At 45.3% G+C, this 17,219-nt stretch overlaps 1 protein-coding gene across 11 annotated transcripts in view; it reads left to right on the top strand.

Annotated features, from left to right (window-relative positions):
• NAV1 (neuron navigator 1) overlaps positions 1–17,219 on the top strand; it is a 950,201-nt gene that overhangs the window by 598,754 nt on the left and 334,228 nt on the right. The window contains exon 1 of one of the 11 annotated variants that reach the window (XM_069238916.1): positions 12,684–12,886. The exons of 9 other annotated variants lie outside the window; for them this stretch is intronic. In XM_069238916.1, the coding sequence (XP_069095017.1) occupies positions 12,813–12,886 (74 nt within the window). In that variant the 5' untranslated portion in view covers positions 12,684–12,812. Of the gene's footprint in view, positions 1–12,683; positions 12,887–17,219 lie in introns of those variants that run through there. One more of the 11 variants, XM_069238915.1, reaches the window with a different exon arrangement.

Here is a 17,219-nt window from a genome sequence, read left to right on the forward strand (position 1 = left end):
TTGAATTTTAAACAAGTGTTGTGCCTATCGCTTACAAACATGGCAACATCATGTGGAAACTGTCATAAGTACTGGTGTTGACAATTTAAGTGCAAGAAACCGGAAACCACCGGGTCAAATTAAGCACTGGATTATATAGCCGTTTTCTCCTGATCGATGACTCATGGGTCAGAATCAGTGAATTTAGTCTGGTGCTAGGGAACACTAGATCTAACAGTCACTGTTCGCTAACATTTGAAAATCCATTTGTCAGGGTGCAAACAAACGTGTTCTCTTCTGCTCATTATATAATCAGCACATTAGCCTTGGCTCATCGCGAGATCGGAAGAACACAGGAGGCCGCGTGGTGCTCGACAGTGTCTCACTAATCTGCAGTCTGAGACCTCCTGACCTTCAGCTGTGGGAGATCCTTGCCAGACTCCGCGTGCCTATGGGCTGCCTCAGAGGGGGCACGACTCTGAATACAGTCAGTCCCCCAAGCTTGCGCTGGAAGTCGGGGGAGCCTCTAATCACCAGCCTTTAAACTAAACAATTGAATATCTAGAGTTTATTTATTTCTCAGGGCCTGGCTTCTTCTCCAACTTCTCTTGGCCGAAGGGAGCAGCTAGCCAGTGTTTGGTGGGAGAAAGTAATATGAAGGACTATTTGTGACTGGGCCAGTGAGGCCTGGGGATCAGGGCGATGCCGCCACGTCTTATTGTTTTTGTTTTGTCGAATATCACAACACGACTCCCAGTGCTAGCAATGGACAGCAGCTGCATTTGTAGACAGGCGGCATTACTCTTGGTAGATCAGTGCCAGCTCTTCTATGCAGCAAAGAGATCCTTATGCAAATGCATCTGGTGCCCAGTGTCAGTACTTTCACACATATGCCAACGTTACATAAGATTGAATATTAGGTGTCACAATTTAAAGTGAGTGCAGACACCTATTAGAAATAGACTATTAAAAAAACAGACTATATATCTTAATGCTTTAGAGATCTTTATATGTGCCAAGGCAGGATCGAGTAAAGCATTCAGCCCTTTAAAAAAAAAAAAATCTGTTCTGAGACCTGCAGCCCTTCATTTCTAATGGGAAATGGCAGAAGGTGGACCATATAATTACAAGTAACAAGAGCAAAACTAAGTGCTGAGAAATCAAACACAAAACTATTACTATATGTAACCTGGAGTTGGACAACTTCAGCAGTCTGATATTTGATATTCTTTTATCAAAATATCAGAATATAGAAACTGGGAGACCCCTTCCTCTGTCCTTATTTAGTGTTACCCCAGAGCCACGAAATACATCAGCCTAAATAAAATAACCAGTCCAGCCGTTCCAGTGCTTAGGCCCGGATGCTGTGCTTAGCAGCGTACTCTAAAATACCATCGAAGACAACGCTACAATGCGGGTTTAAAAGTTAAATCGTGTTTCTCCACGACCAGGTCTCAGGAACATTAAACATCTTTTACGTAGCAATCTCGCCCTTTTCTGTGTCCTGGCAGATATAGACAGGCTGTTCGGAGACACCGTCATTTTAACTGTGGCCCGGTCCATTTCTGCAGTGCCTACCCGGCAGTGACACAGGTGAAATTGCATATGTACGTCATCTTCTCTTGTAACCCAGACGTCTATAAAAAGAACTAAAACCACTTAAATCTCCCTGACTCTACGATTGTAGCTGTGGTCCAGTGTCGCACCCTTTCATTGGTGGTGGCATAAGAATCCATCAGGGGGACTGAGCAGCCACAGCTGGTATTATAGGTCAAACATCTGCCAAATCCTCTCTCGTGCCTCGAGTCTTCAAAAAAATCCCTTTTTCACAAACACAAGACAATCTCAGACACACGTATTCCGTGGTGTGTCAACAAGCCTAAACCCTATATCTTTGTCTCCTAGAGATTTCTAATGCAGTTCAGTGGGTTTTACCGCTGCTGTCTTGTTTTGGGCGGCAGAAATGTTAGCTTTCTGATTCCTGCTCACTTCAATAGTTTAACAGGCTAGGGAGCTGTCTCCAAAGTCACCAGGCTGGCACTGCCAGCTCCCATTTCCTCCCTGGCTGCCAGTGACCTGGAAATGACGGCTACGCAGGGGGCATGACGAGGTCACATTCGAACGACTGTGACGGACCATGCCTAATCACGACAGGTGCCCACCGGACGCAGCTCTCTCTTGGAGGAGGCTGACTTGGAACAGGTGCAAGGCCCTGGCAGCTGTCGACTGGCCGGCCTCGGGCCCGTGGGACACGCATACCCCACCTCCACAGGAATGGTGCCAGCAGCCGGAGTGTGCATCGCGAGCGCTCCTCCCGCCACCGTGTCCTGGAGTAGCGCGAGCCCGTACCTAAATTCTCCATCCTAGAGGTATACACTTCCAAGTTGAGGGGAGAAGAAAGGGAGTGGAATGCAGATTGGCAGGGGCACTACATGAGAGAAAGCACATTATTTTGTGAGAAAAATCAACATTTTGAAGTATTCCCAAACTGACTGAGGGAGTGTGTGTGCGTTTTTGTTTGTGTGTAAAATTCCTGGTGAAATCTGACAGACACCTCACCATACCCGACTAAAAGTCTCTGTATGCAACTATTTATTACAAAGTACATTTGTGAGGGGAGTGTAACACTCCCTCCCATCCCCCCCCCACACACCTGAAGCTACACCCCTGCATATGCTTAACTTCGCGTGAGTGCACCCACTTTTGCTTATGTGCCTATGTGTTTATCTGTCCATAGACCTGGTAGTAGGCACAGAATGGCTTCACTGGGAGCAGGAACCTTCTTGAATCTGACAGAATCCATTCCCTGAAATTTATAGGCCATGATCAACATAGAATAAGGTTCCCCTGAAAAAAATATATATATTTTTGGCATAGTGGGGTACATTTTAACTACTGTCATGGGCCTGGTGTGGGCATTTTTAAAAGGTTCATGATCTTGGCTGATGATGGTCATCTTAGGGATATTGTGGGCATTCCAGCCTTATGGGGGACTTGGTAGCAAGAGACGCTTACGGACATAACGTTGGCATCCTATTCTTTGGCATTATGCTATTTTTAGCATATGATTGCTATCTACAGCTTTTGGTTAACATTCTTCTTTAAGGTTAGCACCTCTGCCATGTGGTAGCTACCACTAGCTTATATTAGCTTTCCTGTCATGTGGTCAAGATATGTGGCTACTTGACACATTATGTATTTCCAGGGCAGTGATAGAAACGAGAACTAGATTAAAACATGAGCTTGGTGTAAACTGTTAGATATACTAAATGAAAACCTATAAGACAGGATCAAAACACTGTGAAAATGCCCTGCTTTGTTCGGAGTAATTGAATACACCCCTGACAAGCTGGTAATTGAGATCAAAATAATTGCATTTTCAGAAAATGTCACACTTTTGTTTAGAGACACACAATTCATGTTACATAATTTATTTTACATTGCTGTTTGTGAGAACATGTTTTTACTGAGCTGCCAGTAACACATTCTATTATTTCTTTGGTGCCAGGGGCGCTTGTAGCAATGGTTGTTGCTTTGACTCATGAGGAGGCATTTCATCAACTATATCGATAACGTTTTTAATGACTACTACCAGGTGCAAAGTCTGCAAATTCACGGTACAACCCTATGGATACATCTGCTGTCTGAGCCTGCTGGGTCTTGTAAAGTGAATGCAGCTCTCGGGTCTGAATCTCGAGGGTCTGTCTAAATAGGGAGGAACTCCACTGTTCGCTAGCTGATAATATACGATCTTTGTAAACTTCATTTTTTCCGAGGTTCGCCTCTCATGTAGAGGCTTTGGCCTGATTTAGAGTTCAGCATAAGGGTAACTCCATCACAAATGTGCTGGGTATCCCATTTGTGGTATTACAGGTGCATTATTTCCTGTGGCGCATGTAATACAGCTGGTAGGATATCCGTCACGTTCGTGATGGAGTAAACCCATTCGCTGAAGTCTAATTCAGGCCCTTAGTCATGAAGTATGACTGAAAATCTATTTGGAAAAGGCTTGATGGGAACATGAAAGGGGTGGAAGGAGTGAGGAAAGGTGCTATATGTACCTTGGGAAATAATGCAGTATATCATATTGAATATATTATTTCCTTTATTGTCTGTAAACATAATTCTTCTTAGCGAAATGCACTGTAAAATCCAATGTTTTTTTTCACACTATTCTGTAAAAGAGAACCACTCCAGTCACCCATAAGGAGGAATGGGCATTTGCTAGCTATAATTTTTCGTTGGTAATCTGAAAAAAAAAAAATTTTTAGGGGGGTCCCAGTGAGGCTAGGGAAGTGTATACTGTCTGTCGAGGTCCTTGTCTCTATGACCTCAGGCCTAGTCTACAGTTGCCCTTTGTACCATTGTATGACTGGTCTTGTTTAGGGTGGACAGTGTAGCTCCATGCTGCTTCACAGCGGGTGCCGATTGGTAGGCAGCTGATTACTGATTTGCTGGAGATTGGGGAATTCCCTTATTTGCATGTGGTGAACTGCACACACATGGCCACTGGAATTATGGCAATTTGCAGCTACATCCTTTTCTGCATAATTATGGATTTTCCTCATTTGCCACACAATTCAACTTCTACAGACTCTGCAGATTTGAACAACAATGTTTTGCTACCTCAAACGGGTCAAAAGTTACTAAAATTGTGTTCTCTCAAAGAGGAAGACCCTACACATAGGTTAACTGGTCACCTTTCTGATTATTTTTTTTTTTTTTTTTACTGTATTTGGGTGTTAACTGGTACTTATAAGGTGAACCATTTGTCCAGACAGTATTACTTTATTATTTTACTGTTTTTATATAAGCTGATACTGTCACAAAATGTGCTACATTACGCCACATAATTTGCCTTTAACATGCCACATAATTTAGACAACTTTACTGCAAGATTCGGGCCTGCCCTGCCGGATAATTCCAGTGGTCCTGTGCACACCCCAATCAAATGGCGGTATTAGTGTTCTTGGGCTACTGGTGGAACACATGGTGCGCCATCATTTTGAGCCTATTGTTTCCCCCTTTAATGTGGGTCCGCCAGCCCGCCCTTGACACACAGGCCCTGCAAAGTGTCCCGTTTTCCCCTTCCGTTGCACTTTGCACTTTATAATACTTCCCAGTCACGCGATGCTTAGTGGTGTGAAGAGTGCCATTAATTAGCCGTGCTGCATCGCGCGCTCTGTCCTGGTGCAGGAGCCCTTTCAGTAAACCCTGGCCCTCCTCCAGCATTGAGGGCCCCGCCGACCGCACTCTCCCACGCTGCTCATCATGAAAAGGAGTTGAAACGTGAAATACCTGTCGGGGAAGGCGGGGCCGCTCCTTTTACCTGGCCTGCTTTCATAGCTTCTCTGTCACACCAAAAACAACTCTACCCAGAGTGCACCCGGGCCCGCCTCGCCGGTTCCCTTCCATAACGAGAGCCAGAGGCCGCGCTTTTCTGGAGGTGGAACTAGGAGGCAAGACTTGCGCAATGTCCTGACGGCGAACCCTGTCATTTACCGCCAGAACAATGAACGTGCGTTTGTGGCGCCTCTGGCCTCGCCCGTAATTGTGATCTCTACAGAACACCTACATCTGCGCCCTTTCACCCACTGACCCTTTCATCGTCAAGACCTGCTCAGTAGACACAGCGATGAAACCAGGAACTGAATAGACATGGGCTTTAAAACCCACTCCATCCAATGAGCAAATTGGGTGCACTGCCGGTCGGACTTCAGGCTGCATCTCCCTTCGCGTACACATAATCCACAGTGGTGCATCGAGGTGATTCAATACACAGCTTGTGCTCTAAAATAGCCCCTCCCATCTCCTCAATATAGAGGTTACTGGTTCTTTAACTTGTATCTTGAAATTGTGTATGAACAAACATCTTGAACCAAAGCCATCCTTTAAAAACATTTAGTATTTAAAGCTGACATTATTTGCATTTTCTTTGTCCACGTGGTGGCTCAGTAATACTGCTAGGGAATCAAAGATCTATTTTCTCATTCGCGTGAAAGGTGAGCTTCCTCCAACCTACAGATTACTTGAAAATTTCTTCAACAAGCACATTATTCTACTTGGAGGGCAGGGTCTTCATACACTAGTTTCGACCCAATCAGATAGTGGGTAAGTTCTTACTTCCTGTTCGGCCCGGAGGTTACAGCCCTAGACGGAAAGGTCCTGGTAGGAATTCTTTCTCCATCCACCAGCCAGGATTCCCAAACACGGAGATTCCAGTATGCCATTAATCGTCACATCGACACAGCATCCACACTCAATATTCTGCAGCGTGCCCACCCAGCCCATGCATCACACGTTACATCACTACGCGTGTCGACACTGACAAATCTTGTGGCAGTGGAGTGGAATAGAGTGGAGGGGCAGTAGAGTGGAGTGGAGAGACATAGAGTGGTGCGGCATACAGTTGAGTAATGTGGTGTAGAGTGGGGTCCCCTGGAGTGGAGTGAAGTGGCATAAAGTGGCATAGACTGAAGTGGTGCAGAGTGTCATAGAGCAGACTATTATAGATTGGAGTAGAGTGTTGTCATAGAGTGGATTGATGTAAAGTGGAAAAAGTGTCTGAATGGAGTGGCATAGTGTGGAGTGATGTAGTATTGAGTGGTGTAGAGTGGCATAAAATGTTGTAGAGGAGAGTGGCATAGAGTTGACTAGAGTGTAGTGGAGTGTTGTAGAGTGCAGTGGCTTATGTGGAGTGTTGTAGAGTAGAGTATCATAGAGAGGGGTGGAGTGGCATAGAGTAGGGCAGCATAGAGTGGAGTGGTGTATGGTGGAGTGGAGTGCCATAGAATAGACTGGCCTATAGAGGAGTAGAGTGGACTAGAGTGAAGCGGTGTAGAGAGGAGTGTCACAGAGTGGAGTATAGTATTGTATAGTGGAGTATTACTTCATAGAGTGGAGCATAGCGTCATAGAGTGCAGTGTCATAGACTGGAGTATCATAGAGTGAGGTGGCGTGGAGTAGAGAGTTTTAGAGTGGCATAGAGTGGAGTAGCATGGAGTGTAGTGGCGTACCATAGCATGTCAGTGTGTGTGATAGAGTGGAAGGGGCATAGAGTGGAGTAGAGTGTTGTAGAGTGAAGTGGTATAGAGTGGAGTATGCATGTTGTGGTAGCACACTTGAAATGATCATTACATTTCCACATAAATACAGTTTTACTGATAAAAATATAGAGTGCATAAACGATCATGTGTGGAAATTTCATAACTTAGTGTATTGGTTTGTTTTGATATTAGAATATTTGTTTCCACTACACTTCAGAACTCTACTCTACTCTGACAGTCTACTCAACTCTGTGCCAGTCTACTCTAGGACACTACCCCATTCTGTGCCACTTTACTCCACTCTATGCCTCTCCACGCCATTCTATGCCTCTGTACTCCACTCATGCCCCTCTACTCTGACACTCTACTCCCTCCAAGACACTTTCTACCACTCAGTTCTATGACACTCCTCCATTCTGTTCTATTCTAACCTGACAATCTGCTGAACTCTATGCCACTCTAGTCTGACACTCTACTTCATCCTATTCAGCTCCCTCTATGCCACTCCACACCACTTTCCTCCACTCTACACCATTCCACTCTAAAACACTCTAAGCTGCCCCAGTGGGACATTAGTCCACTCACCACTCCTCCTCTCTACGACTCTCTATTCACTCCATGACACTCTGACACTCTATGCCAGTGGTTCCCAACCTTTGGTCCGGGGACCCCTGGGGGTCCGCAAAGCCTCCTCAGGGGGTCCACAACTGCACAGAAAATTTTATAATTTCAACAGATTAGGTCCCATGCTTTGCATAATGACTTGGGGGGGGGGGGGGGGGGAGGGGGGGGGGGGTCCTGCATTCCAATAATGATTCAGTGGGCGTCCCTGGGTTCCAGTTTTGATAAAGTGGGGGTCCACAGAAGTCAAAAGGTTCAGAATCACTGCTCTATGCCACTCAGTTCTATGACACTCTTGACACACTACACTCACAATCGACTCCACTCTATACCACAACACTCTACCTCACTGTACTCAACTACCTCTATGCAACTCCATGCCACTTTACTCAACTCTGTGCCACATTGTCTCATTTTACTCCACTCTATACCACTCCACTCTACGACTCTCCACTCAACTCTATTCTGCTCTATGCCACTATGGCCCACTCTACAACCCACCACTCAACTCCGCAACACTCTGCTTCACTCTCCTCTACCGTCCTCTACTCTACTGCCCTCTACTCTACTGCCCTCAATTCTACACCTGTTCACTCGACTGCACTCTCCTACCTCCATGACACTCTAGGCCACTCTAGGACATTCTGCGCCACTTCACTGAATTCCACAACACTCTACACCACTCCATGCCACTCTGACACACCATGCAACTCTACTCTATGCCACTCTTCTCTCAGTCACTCTTCTCCACTCTGCTCTATGTCACTCCACTCTATGCCATAAACTTTGTTATGGTCAACAGCAGCCACTCTGGTGTACAACATGGCTAAAACACATTGGCTCTGCCAATGCTTCTTTGTAAATGTGACCTGCCCTTCTGATTAACTGTGTAATTTCCCCTAGTTTGGTGTGCTGTATTTAGTACAATATGTAGGTGACGTGTGATTGTTCGGCTGGCATCTGATTCATCCAAGATCAATTAATTAAACACAAAATGAGTAGCATGTTATTTAAACCTCTTAGAAAAGGCAAAAATGTTGCACTAAGTGCTGTAGGAAAAAAACATTTTTGTTGGTCTTTATATACACATGGTGGTTGCCAAATAGTGAGGTGTATACCTAACACATACTGCTTTCCACTACTGTTGTATGGCACCCATAAGAGCAGACAGTGATGTCCGGAGTCTCGCTTCTGAGTCCTGCTGGCAGTGGAGTCTATCCAGCTCGGTTTGTCGAAGGTCAGATGTAGGATTTTGGTATAGACTCGTTAATCAGTTAGCACGGTCGTGCATAGGCTGCACTATTGCTGACATCACTGACTTTCTACATAAAAGCTAGGTATTTAAAGATGGATTCCCTCTATTTTACTTGGAAATAATCTGCTTTATTACTACGTAGTGTATTACGTATAGCTGTTGTGTCGGGCATTAGTGCAAATCCAGTTATATACATATGCTTCTATCTTAATGTCTTGGTCTGACCGAGGACCTACTAATTCTTGATAGAGGTGTTTGAGATATGTACCAGGTTGTTTCATATCTTTGTGACTAAAGAGGCTGCTCCTTTCTTTTTAACCAACATCATTTTGTGTTCTAATTCTAAGAGATCTGTTCTTAAAGTGGTGAGACTTTAAGTACCACAATGGAAATCAATATTAGCTACAAGAAAAAACAGGGTTGACTGAAGGCTTTGCACATGACGTGGCCACCTGGCAGCCATGTTCTTCCTTGGAGAAAGGGTCCTAGGTTGCCCGGCGTCAAGTGTTAGCCTTTTGCATGTGATACCTCTAATTATCATCATTAAGTAGCCTTGATGCTGCTAGCAGGAAACCTTGGAATTTGCCCTCTATCCTGACTGGCGGGCTGCTAACCCAAAGCTTTTGAAGCAAGGTCCAGAGCTGTTGGAGCTGGATCAATGTCCAGCCCCTACCCTACCCTCAGAATAAATATTGACATAATTGCATCAGTGATACGAAGATGTATGCCTCACAAGCCTACATGGTGCTTCATGGATGTTGGAGCAGTTTGCGTACACTTCCTACCCCAGCTGGTACCAAGCACGAATGCTTCTAGTGGGGCCCAATCCTGCCCTGTCTTCTGAAGAGCTTATCACTGGCCAGGAAGCCCCTCAGTATAGGGAGGGCTTTGATAACAAACACCAATATCCACATGCCTAACACATGCATGAGACCATGATGTCAAAAGTAGTGGGGCAATTTACTTAGCTCTTAAGAAGAGAACGAATATGGTCACCTTTAACGTTGTTTCTTGATAATTCTAGTTACCATAGTAAATCAGTTGAAATTGTTGCTGAAGGGGTTTCCAAACCTCCTCGAATTGTTTTCTGTTTTTGCTTCTAGGTTTATGCTGCCTTATTATTCAGAATGTTTATCAATAATGCTCACAATGTTTTGTTGCACAAACCTCTGTTTCAGTCTTTTGACACTTATAGTTCATTACTTTCTTTTCTCCCTCTCCCTTTTTTCTGTTACTTACTTTCAATGTTTTATTGAGGCTTCATCCCAATTGTTTTACCCTTTACTTACTTCTTAATATTAATACAGATATAAATTATACCATTAGTGTATTTGCCTTTAACATGTTCATCAGCATTCTGTTATTACGTAGGACTTTTGTTTCAATAAAACAAGCTTAAACTGAAAAAAAAAGTAGTGGGGCAGCAGAAATTGCAGTCAAGAAGCAGATCCAGCGAGAGCAAGAAGAGGAGGTGGATTACAAAGTGGAAGTGAATGCCCTGAAGTAGTGACACTTTCTTGCGACATGCCTCCCCCACACCAACACCACCCCTACATGATCCTTTGCATTGGCCTCTCTCAGTAATTTGCCTAAGTCTGCTACTCTGTCTTATCTCATAAGTGCTAGCCCTGGGGCACAGTTTGTATTGATAATCTTTCTTAACAAGCAAAATGCAAGTGAGCTGTATTTTTGGAACCATAAATATGGACGACTTCTGGATTTCAGAGCTTTTAAAAAAAATTAAAAAAAACATTCTATTTGTAATGCCAAACAACTCTTTAATTTGAAAGAAATACCTGTTATTTATGAGTTGTTATATTTTATCCAACAACAAACACTGCGTTGCCTCATCTGAGCAAGCCTTGACTGCTTGACCATAGCCACAACTGACCAAACACTCAAACCAAGGAAATCCTGGACAACCTTTGAAGCTGAGCAGTCCCCTCATGTGCAACTGGGAGTGGAACTTTAATGTTTGAACTTGTCAGTGCTCTTTACAAGACACACAACAGTACAATGATGCTTTAGTGCCATGGATACAATTGAAGTATTGCCGAAGCTGCATTGTTCATAGTAGTTTCAACATAGGAGACCTGCAGCATTTTGCAGTGTAGTGTTTTGTCCTGACTTATCTCCCCAGTATGCTGGGACAATGGTTTAAAATATCCCAGTGAAATAAACAAATTCCACCAAGGGAAAGTAATGCAATCACCCCACACACTCACAATCAATGAATCTCTCAAATGATCAATCTCAAAACAAAGGAATCTAAAGATATATATTTAATATAATCCCAGATCAGAACCCAATATCCTAATAATCACAAAACAAAACCATCAATCAAAACCATCTATAAAACCAATCAACTCTAATAAAAGGGAGAAAAAAAGAAGACATCTACAATAGTCTATTAAAATTAAACTGTCCCAGTTATGGTAGACATAGGCCAATCGATTGCTGTCATCAATCCTTATTCGATACCGGCCTCCTCCTGTGGGTCCAGTGATAAAATATAGCGTTGATGCGTTTCGGTGGGCTTTCAGACCTTTTGCCCACCTTCTTCAGGACTAGCTAATATGTTCCCAACACTTATTAAATCAGGCCTCCATTAATACCAAATCAAATCATCCAAACCGGTCCAAATATTAGCATAAATACTTTCCTTGATTTCCCACAGTCTTTTGGAAATGTATTTCTTAGAATCCACATGTCCTATAATATAATGAACCAGGACTGTTTATTGTCCATCCGGATCTCAACCTTAATTCGATAAAATGGCGTGGCAAAGCTTAGTTCTCTTCTTCTTTCAGTTTATCATTAAAATATCCCAGAACAGTGTACTCCCTTTATCACTCGGTTTTTGGGTATCTTATGCTGGTAGATACTCTCCCTAAGCCCAGGTAGATTTTAAATTAGATCATTGTAATTTACCTAATGGTGGGAATTTCACATTATGCTAGTTACGCCAAATTTCTGAAATGATGCCACTATGTCACATCACATAATTAAGCCTCACTTTACAGCAGAATTACAGCGTGGGAGTGCATGAACTTTGGAAACAACCAAAACACAGAAATAGCTGTTGTTCGCGACACTTGTGTTTTTCCATCTATTTTTTTAGCGCAAAGTGCATCCTTATGTCAAAAATTGACACAAGAATACATTTCACTGTAAATTACAGCACTGACAGATTTTGCTTTTCACATAAATATGCTTCACTTTCATAATTTTTTGTGAAAGCAAATTACACCAATTTACAGTTTGCACCAATTTTGCATAATTCTAAATTTCCCGTAGTGGTGAGGGGGGCATATCATTTCTTTCTCACTCAGATAAGGAAAATCTGTGATTTTCATCGCCAATTATCTAAAGTAGTGCATCTCTTTTCCCTGGAAAGAAATTCTGGCAACTCGCTCACAACAGTTTGCCCTTTCCAATGTGAAACGAAAACCACAAGAACTCGCTCGGAACCCTGTGACTGGGTAAAGCTGCTCCCACCTAGCACTGTAGTGCTCGAGATCTCCGAAGAAGTAGTTTCTCTCGCTGAACCCGGTACCTGCCCGGCTTCCCCAGGGGGGCTTTTTGAATAATAATAATAAGTAGAAGGAGCCTGGCCCAGGCCCATCTCCTCCAGCTGCGGTTAAAGGCACAGGCCTCCCGCGTCTGCCGCCTGCGGCTGCGGGGACGGGGCTGTGTCTTTAAGCACAGCTGGAGCCAGGCAGCGGTGTGCACATTAGGGGCGGGCCTGCCGGGGAGACTCTTCCCGCCCCTCCCTCAGCCAGCTCTGGGCTTTCTTCCTCTCAAACGGATTTCTGCTGAGAGCGAGGGGTGTGTGCCGACGCGGGGCTGCGGGGACTCCCGCACATGGAAGCGCCTGCGCCGTGAGGCCCAGCAGGCGAGGCCGGGGCTCCATGAGCATCCAGCCCGGGAGAATGCTGCAGCTGCCCAGAGCCAGGGGCGAGCGCATTGCACCGTTCCGCGGCAGGTAAGGAGGCGCCAGGCCGTTTCTAGGGGGCACCTTCCCAAGCGTTACCGTTCAGGAGGAAATGCACCCACGTGACAATTGTTTGTGGTTTTTAATGCCTCTTGCAAATCTGTTATGTTTCTCGTCTGTCGGTGATGAACTAAATGCTGGTCTTGACACCAGTTTTCTACACTGCTGGGTTTGGAATATAAGTTGTGTGAGAGCCGGTAAAGGGGTTAAAAAGGGGTTGACTTCAGTAAGGAGGGGATTCTGATCCAAATGTCCACCCATCATATGTTTGTTGGCAAGTATTGAGGAAGGTGGCAAGAGGCAATCAACTTGTCCTCTCTGCTTTATTTGACCCCTCTCATTTCTTGGCAAATTTACCTGATATCCCTCCTGAATGACCTAGAGCGCTTCGAAGCTGGGTGTGTGGGTAGTGCTTGTTCCAGTGAGCCTTTACGGGACGTAAGTGGGAGGGGGTAGTCGCGGGTTGAGTGTCAGACCCCGTTACTAGGAAGGGGCTGTGCAGCCTGAGCCCCGGCAGACCTGGTACAACCCCCACCAGTGGCGCAACCCCAGGCCCAGCCCTCTGCGAGATGTTGCCTGCCAGGGACCAAAGGTGCCAGCAGGAGCCAAGGCTGCGGGAGCGCCAGCTCACGGGTGGCAGAGCAGCCTCCGCCCTGCTCATCTTCTGCCTTCGGTGCCCAGCACATCGTGCCATGGCACCACGCCCACCTTCTGCCGCCCGGGCAGCGGGGTGCCCTGTGTCCCCGGGTCCTGCGTGGTGCATGTCTCTGTCGGGGGCTGCACCACCTGGGCTCTGCCTTGGGACCTCCTTCTCTTCTAGGTTACACTTCCAGCAGGGCCGCAGCGGGGTTTCATATGTGACATTTGGGGTACAGTTAGAATATTCTGAGGACACTCGCGGGGATGCTGCTAATATTCAGTGTGTTCGGGGGTCACTTGTATACACCTGGGTAGGATTTCCGCATAATTTAATTGATGGTTTTACTGCTGTCAGTGTGGGGGAGACACCTGCGAGTTCTGGGACCGGCTGTCACTTTAAGAAGCTCCTTTCATGCGTGTGCACAGCTCTTCTCGCGCAGATTGTGACACAGCAGCAACCCATGGAGAACAACACTCCAAGTCATCTCGTCTCCATAAATTCATCTGTAGTGAGGAACAGCAGCGGCACAGCAGTGTGTGTAGGAGACGGACGGGGGTTGGAGGTATTGGCCCCAGCACCCTCCACTCCTCCCCCACCGGCCCTTGTCTCGCGCCTCCTTCGCACCTTGGAAGACGAGCGGTAGCGGGAGCTTGTCTGTGCCTCTGTGTGCACGAGCTGCTCTCTGCATGTATTGGATTTTGGGCTCTACTGCTGCAGTCATCATCTCGGGTTTGTCCAGGGTACATCGCTTTGTTCTCCTCCCTGCACGGATTCCTGGCCGCTTGGAACATCTGCTGGCTCTCCTTTTCTGTAACCATAAATCATTACTAAATGCATTATCCTACCAAAATGCCCCCGTTTCATTTTCTTAAATTTAAATAGCTTAAAAAGATGCCTGGTCGCGCTGACAGCGTGCAGAAGAATGCGTTTTTGTCGCCAGTTCTACATTTTTGTCAGATGATGGAGTTTGCCGTATTTCAGACTTCGGGTGAGCAAAGGCAAGCTTAGGCGGGACTTCGTGTAAATTACTGCCCGGTCAGTACCGGGACAGGTAGAGAAACATAGTTAATGGGGGCAGATGTAGAAAGACGGGTCACTCAGGCGTGTATAGGCAGAAGTAAGCTGGGCAGGATAGGCAGAGGTAACCAGGGCAGGTGTAAAAAGAGTTAAATTGGCAGGTATAGGCAGAGTTAACCTGGGCAGTTACATAAAGAGAGGTAACCCAGGCGGGTATAGTAAGACGGGTAACTAGAGCAGGGATAGTAAGACGGGTAACTAGAGCAGGGATAGTAAGACGGGTAACTAGAGCAGGGATAGTAAGAGAGGTAACTAGAGCAGGGATAGTAAGAGAGGTAACTAGAGCAGGGATAGTAAGAGAGGTAACTAGAGCAGGGATAGTAAGAGAGGTAACTAGAGCAGGGATAGTAAGAGAGGTAACAAGAGCAGGGATAGTAAGAGAGGTAACTAGAGCAGGGATAGTAAGACAGTTAACTAGAGCAGGGATAGTAAGACAGTTAACTAGAGCAGGTATATAAAGATGGGTAACTAGAGCAGGTATATAAAGATGGGTAACTAGAGTAGGTATATAAAGATGGGTAACTAGACCAGGTATACAGGTATATAAAGATGGGTAACCAGAGCAGGCATATAAAGATGGGTAACCAGGGCAGGCATATAAAGATGGGTAACCAGGGCAGGCATATAAAGATGGGTAACCAGGGCAGGCATATAAAGAAGGGTAACCACGGCAGGTACAGGAAAACTGGTATCCCATGCAGGTCTAGGAAAATGGGTAACCTAAGCAGGTATAGAGAGGCATAGGAATAGGCAGGTTTAGGAAGATGTAACCTGGGCAGATACAGGCAGAAGTAACCAGGTCAGGTATTGAAAGAGGTAACCTGGGCAGGTATATAAAGATGGGTAACCCAGGCGGATATAGGAAGACGGGTAACCAGGGGAGTTATAGGGACACAGGTAACAAGGAACAAGACTAGGCAGAAGTAACAAGGGCAGGCATAGGAAGAAAGGTAATGAGGGCTGGTTGATATGAAGACAGGTAGCAAGGGCAGGCAGAGAAGCCGGGTAACCTGAGCAGCTATAAGAAGACAAGTAGCCAGAGGCGATAAAGGAGGAGGGGTAGTAACAAGAGGCAGGTATAGGATGACTGTTCATGAGGGCAAGTATATAGGACGACGGCTAACCTGTGCAGGTATAGGAAGCCAAGTAGCCAGGGAAGGTGTAGTAAGACTGGTAGACAGGGCAGCTATAAGAATACAGGTAACTTTGTCCAAGTATGCACAGACCGGTCACAGCTGCAGGTAAAGAAGGTTAGGTAACAGAAATAGGAAGATGGGTAACCAGTAGCAGGTATAGTAACAAAACTATGATAGAGTATGTGGGGTAACTGGAAACCTAGATCAGGTAACCTAGAGCAGGTAGAGAAAGGTGGGCATTGGAAGAGAGGTATCCAGAGCAGCCGTAGGAGGATGGGTATGTGGAACAAGTTTAGGCAGACCAGTAATCCACAGCAGATGCAGGTGACTAGTAACCCAGAGCAGGCAAGGACAGACAGGTAACGTAGACAATACAGGAGAAGATGCGTAACCCTTGATCGGAATATAAAATTGGTTAATCTGGAGAAGGTATAGGTAGGGAATTGATCAATTCATTAGGTAAAGGTTGACTGGTAAATGAAGGTGGTATAGGAACACGTTTATCCCACAGGGAGTCTTAGAAGAAATGTGAACAGAAGAAGGTGTCTGAAGACTGGTTACCGGAGCAGCATGGGAAGGATCGTAAAGTTGAATATCTGAAGAGCAGGCAGCATGTTTTTTTTGTTTGTTTTTTTTTGTTTTTTTTCTTCAAACTATGCAAAACGTGTTTTTCTCTCTACAATTTGTTTAACTACATAACTGAGTTTTGTTCTAATTTTTGTGGCTGACAAATAGTATAGTACCGTATTTCTCTTATACTGTTCATTAAAATGTTCTTTTTTTTTTTTTAAACATTCTTAAAGCAAACTAACCCATCAAAAAAGTAACCTAAAAATATGTAATAGGTAACATGTAATATAGTGCTGCATTGCCATTCCGCAGATCTGGTGATATTTCCAAACCACTCGGCCTTCAGCCTTTTGGGTTACGACGTCTCTAAAATCCGGCAATGACAGTATTGGACGATCTTAAACCAACGCTTAATTTGAGCCGGTGGAGCCTTCCAGCATTTGCTTTTGGGAACGGGAACGTATTTTCCTCCTCAGATATTGACCACAAGCAAGAGAGGTAAATACCGAAATGGGAAAGGAGGAAGAGAAAGGCTGGACAACCGCACAAAGGAGAAAGCAGGGCCCAGAGAGTGAGGTAAAGGGGGAGCAGAGAATGGTAGTGGATTAAAGAGGGTTGAGATGAATGGAAGACTATGAGATCTTGGTATTAGGAACGCAGATTTTTCATGGCACTGCCGGAGCCGATTCTTTTACTAAAGGAGCGCTCTATTACACGGTTACTTGGTGCAGATCCTCCACATATATGCAACAGTGGAAAAACCAGCCTGGTGGACTTAAAACAAACACAGCCAGACACCATGAAGCCGCTCCGGGATGAAGCTGGATGTCCTCAGCTCGGTATATACGGAGGCCAGTAGCAACCCCTTATAACTGGGCAACCTGGATTTCTCTCCGGCCTA

The sequence above is a fragment of the Pleurodeles waltl genome, chromosome 6 (assembly GCF_031143425.1).
Source record: "Pleurodeles waltl isolate 20211129_DDA chromosome 6, aPleWal1.hap1.20221129, whole genome shotgun sequence".
In the NCBI taxonomy this organism is placed as follows: Eukaryota; Metazoa; Chordata; class Amphibia; order Caudata; family Salamandridae; genus Pleurodeles; species Pleurodeles waltl.